This window comes from Melanerpes formicivorus, unplaced genomic scaffold (genome assembly GCF_026170545.1).
Source record: "Melanerpes formicivorus ecotype bairdi unplaced genomic scaffold, bMelFor1.0.p_v2 SCAF_4, whole genome shotgun sequence".
Taxonomy (NCBI): Eukaryota; Metazoa; Chordata; class Aves; order Piciformes; family Picidae; genus Melanerpes; species Melanerpes formicivorus.
The window spans coordinates 35,193,231-35,198,116 of record NW_027142356.1 but is presented as its reverse complement, the minus strand read 5'-3'; the positions used below and the strand labels follow the sequence as shown (position 1 = coordinate 35,198,116).

Sequence of the window (4,886 nt, the reverse complement as noted above, 5' to 3'; positions counted from 1 at the left end):
GCGGCCCGGCGGTACCAAAGGCAGCCTCGTCAAGAGCGGCATGTTCTGAGCGCCGGCGGCGGCGGCGGCCCCTCCCGCTCCTTAGTATCCGCCGCCCGCCCACAGTAACGACCGGGGGCCCGGGCTGCGCCGGGCTCCGCGGGGCAGGGACCCCGAGCCCCTATAGGGGGTGGGCCGCGCCCTGCTCCCCTCGCCCCCGGCTCGGCGGCGGGGCCGGCCCCGCTGGGAGGGGGGTGAGGGGGGGGCCCTCGCAGGGAGCGCTGCGCGGGCGCGGAGGCGGCGACGGGCCGCGGAGACTGCGTCGGCGGGCGGCCTGGCGGCGGCGGGGCAATAGGGACACCCTGCCCGCCCCTGGGGTTTGGGGTTTGGTTTTTTTGTTAAACTGCTTTACACGGTCAGCCCGAGCGACAAAGTGTCTTCTCCTCCATTCCTTTCCCACCTCCGCCACCCCCTCGCCGCTTCCCGGTCCAGCGCCCCGCGTCGGGGAGGTCGGGTCGTTTCTTCCTCCGCCATCCGGTGTCACTGTCCCTCGGTTGGGTCCTGGGTCTCTCCGTTGCCGCCGCTACCGGCTCCCCGCCGGGCTCGGCCCTGGCTGCCGCCTCCCAACAGCGGATCCAGCCCCTTTGCAGGGCCCGCAGGGCGGACGGCTTGTATTTATTATTATTATTATTAATTATTATTATTATTAATTATTATTATGATGATTACAAGGTTCACGCAGTTTTTAGGCATCTCCGTTTAGGGTTTTCTAATTTCCTTTGAAAAGGCACAAACTATAGCTCTTAGTTGAATGTTGACAGGTAAATGCTTTTCTCTTTTTCCGTGTCCTTTCTACGACTGTGTTCTGTGACTCAGCTGTATAGTGTTAATATCAGTACAGACTTGTCTAGTTGACCGTATAAATAATGTTTTCCCTTCTCGTAGTCTCTATGGCGTGTCTTTATGGAGAAATTAAAGTTCTCACGGGTTCGGTTCCCTTTGCGTTTAGAGAGACCAGGTTCAGGCAATGATATCTATTTTTTTTTTCCTTCTTCTTTTTCTTCCTTCTTCTTCTTCTTTTAAATCGGTTGCATGTCGTCTCATTTATTATCCTTCTTAATTTTTTTTTTAGTCTATTTTTTTTCCCTTCTTTCCCTACCTGTTGGAATATGTTTGTGAGCATAATCGTCATAAATTATGTTCAGGGTTTTCAGATTTATTTATATGTGGTTAAAATGAATGCTTCTATTTAAAAGGGGAAATATTTCTACATGTGCATATAGTTTTCCAAGAGTGTACCATTAATTAATTGTTGATAATAAAAACCAAAAGCAAATATAGCACCGCAGCTCTCCTGGCTTCTTGTTAGGGCTTCATTTTGGGTAACTTTTCTTTTGCGGGGGGAGGTCTCGGGGGGGGGGGGGCTTTTTTTTTCCTGATAAAGGTTGAAGTCTCACATCACAGGATCTGGACTGAGTCATCAAAAGGAGATGGGCTCAGCAGCGTTATTTTTAATCCGTTTTATCATCAAAGAAATCCCATGTGCGCGGCTCCCAGCATTGCTGCCTAATTGCGCTGTTATTAATTATTTGCGAACAGGATAATCTGGGGGTGGGGGGAGAGGGCGGAAGATGCGTCAGATCTGACCTTTGGAGACACCTCGAAAGTTGGAGATGGCCAATATTAAGCGATATCCGTTAAAAAGAAAAAGGAAGCTGGGACACGCATAAATTCCAGGTCTGGTTTGTCAGCGGGTAAGGAGCATCCCGCAGGTTGGTGAGAGCTGTCGCCAGCCATTCTAGCAACACGCAGAAGGTAAAAATGGGTTTGCAGCTCGGCAGCTTTTAGAAAATATTTCTTCTGCTTCTACGGAGGCAGCGGGGGAGCACAAACCAGCCCCGCCGCAGCCCCGCCGAGTCCCCCGCAGCTCGCCCGGTCCTGCCCCGTGGGAAGAAGGCAGCGGGGCCGGCGTGTCACAGCCCCGCAGGGCGCAGGCTACCAGCAGATACCCCTCACCAAGTCGAGCTGGTATCCAGCTCCACCAAAACTTCTCGGGGGCAGAGGCGCGACCCCGGCCCCGCGAAGGACCGGAGAGTCCTGGAGAGGGGGTGTGCAGCAGAGCCCGGTGCCACCCTCCCAATTTGCCCCAGCATGTCCCTGCCGGGGCCATGAACTCTCTCTGACTCGCAGTCAATGGGGGGGAGGAGGGGGGGGGGGGGGAGGGGAAGGGAGAAGAAAAAACTGACTATTTGGGGATTTTGCCAAGAAGCAAATATGTCAAGAGCACTGCTCTGCAGGGTCAGGGTGCTGGGGAGAAGGTGCCAGGGAAAACGGGAGAAGTCCCATTCCACTAACTGTTTCACTAACAACAATACTTCAATGATCAGTTTTTAAATGCTGCAATAAAACATGCAGTCTATTTTCTGGAGGAAAAAAAATAAAACAACAACAGCAAAACAACCAACCTTGTATCTATTTCTCAAATACACATTTTGTTATAAAGGTGGGTAACCCCTACCACTTTGCTTTTTCTTCCCAAGGCCCTTTCATAATCTAAAAAGATCTTTGTTCAAAGTAAATGATGCCTCTAGGAGTCACCCAGCTGTTGATTCAGTGCAGCTTTGCCAAGAGTCATCTACATGGAAAGGGTTTCCTGCTGGAGAAGCTGCAGTGCTCAGTCCATCTGGTGAATGCAGAGATGGTCCCTGAGCTCCAGACCAGGCTGACCAACCAGTCAGCCAAGGGTGATTCAAAGATACTTCTCCTGGTCAGGGCTTGCTGTGTGAAGATGCTCAGCTTCCATTTCATGGCATGCAGTCGTGGCTTGAAAACATTAAGAGATGACAACGTGTTACTTTTTTGTGTGTATGTTTTTGCCAAGTTCACTACTGTGTCTGCTACAGCTTGGGGTTTATTTCTAAGATGAAGGCTTCATCTTCCAACATTGGAGCTACCTGTCTGCTAGACCTTTTATCTCTTCTAATTTCACTCTGCTGCAAAGGCATTTGCAGCTTGATCTGTCTTCTTCCTGATGAACTAAACAGTCATGTGTCCTTTACATCTCCCAAGTTGAGCCCAAGGCTCCAACTTCTAAAATATTTTCCAGAGCTGGAACCACTCTCTCCTGTCTCTGAAGATGCCTTGCAAAAGGGATATCAGGACAGTACCAAACACTGCAGTGTCTCTCTCACTGATGGTTCATACTGAGTTAAGATCATCTCTCTATTTCTGATTACCATTTTCTACCCATCTAAGCTTCTCATTAGTCCTTCTTGGAAACTTCTGTCACTAATTCTCCCATAAATCCTTTCCCAAGCTGTTGCTTTCCATGTTCCTGTCACTCCTACAGCACAATGAACCATGGAAGGCCTGAGGCATACAGCACTCATCATTGGTAAGGACCAGCCTGCCTGTGACAGATAGGTTGAAGGGGCTGATTCATCAGCCTCTGTGATTGCTCAGCCAGGTAGAAATGGATGGTTTGAAAATATGTGAAGTTTATTTCCCCTGCCTCTCTTCAAAGGCAGGACTTTGAAAAGGAGTATTAATAATCTGCAGGATATTTATTGACCTTTAGAAGCATTGAAGCTAGGGGAGGACCATGGGGTAGTTGCACCAGGGGAGGTTTAGATTGGATAATAAGGAAAAACTCTTTGCAGAATGAGTGGTCAAGCAGTGGAACAGGCTGCCCAGGGCGGTGGTGGAGTTACCACCCCTGGAGATGTTCAAGAAACATGTGGACATGGCACTTGGGGATGTGGTTTAATGACCATAGTGGTATTGGGTTGATGGTTGGACTTGATGGTGTTGGAAGTCTTTTCCAACCAAACCAATTCTATGATTTTGGTTGCTACACAGACATGCTCCACAGGCTGGCACGAGCTGCAGGTTATTATAGAATCATAGAATGGTAGGGGTTGGAAGGGACCTCTGGAGATCATCTGTTTCCCCCTCCCCTTGCTAGAGCAAGGTATGTCTAGCTAAGGTTGCACAGGAATGCATCCTGGGAGGTGTTGAAAGCCTCCAGAGAAGGAGAATCTATGGCCTCTCTGGGCAGCCTGTGCCAGGGCTCAGTCACCCTCAAAGTAGAGAAGCTTCTCCTTAAGCTCAGGTGAAACCTCCTGTGTTCTAGTTTGTACCCACTGTCTGCTGTCCTATTGCTAGGCACCACTGAAAAGATCCCAGCCCCATCCTCCTGCCCTCCACCCTTTATATATTTATATGCCTTTTCTTTTTTTATCCTCAATATTTGATGTTGTAGTTCCAAATAATCATAGAATCAGAGAATTGTTCAGGTTGGAAGAGACCTCAAGGATCACCTCGAAGCAGTCCTGTAAGGAGACCTCAAAAGCTCCCGTCCCTGTATTGACTTTACAGTGGGAAACTGTTTCTAGAAACAGCTACCAAAATACTCTTCAGAAGGGTTACCAAGAGAGATCAGCTCTGAAAATGAGCAGTTCATGAGTCTCCATAGGTAACACTGCAAACAGCATGCCACCACATCTGAAGTATAAGTATCTGAGGGACCCCCCCTTCTCAATTCAGTTCCAAAGTTTACAGAGTGAATGTCCCTGCATCAGCAATCACAACATCTCCTTGCATCTGGAAGGAAGAGCAGTAGTTAAAACCATATCTGCTGGTACTGCATGCACTTGGGAGAGCCTGTTTTAGCATAGTGATGCTTTAAACACACAGATCTAATTAGCACCAATCTAATTTTCCAACCAAAACATTCCCCCCCCCGCCCCCCCCAACCAAAACCCATTGTGTGATTCTGTGATCCTCAGGAATATCTCTATGGAGACAAAGAGACAAACATGGTGTGGGTGGTTTTGTCCTGCTGCAGAAAAAAAGAGGATGTGCTAGATGGACATCTAAGCCCTTCATTTCCATTGGATTCAGTTCCC

General features: G+C 49.1%; 1 protein-coding gene across 1 annotated transcript in view; it reads left to right on the top strand.

The window, feature by feature from the left end:
• PHOX2B (paired like homeobox 2B) overlaps positions 1 to 1,319 on the top strand; it is a 3,546-nt gene extending 2,227 nt beyond the window's left edge. Inside the window, exon 3 of the mRNA XM_068171303.1 lies at positions 1 to 1,319. This exon is cut by the window's left edge and continues 407 nt beyond it. Within this exon, the coding sequence (XP_068027404.1) occupies positions 1 to 49 (49 nt within the window). The 3' untranslated portion in view covers positions 50 to 1,319.
• Positions 1,320 to 4,886: the final 3,567 nt, after the last annotated feature.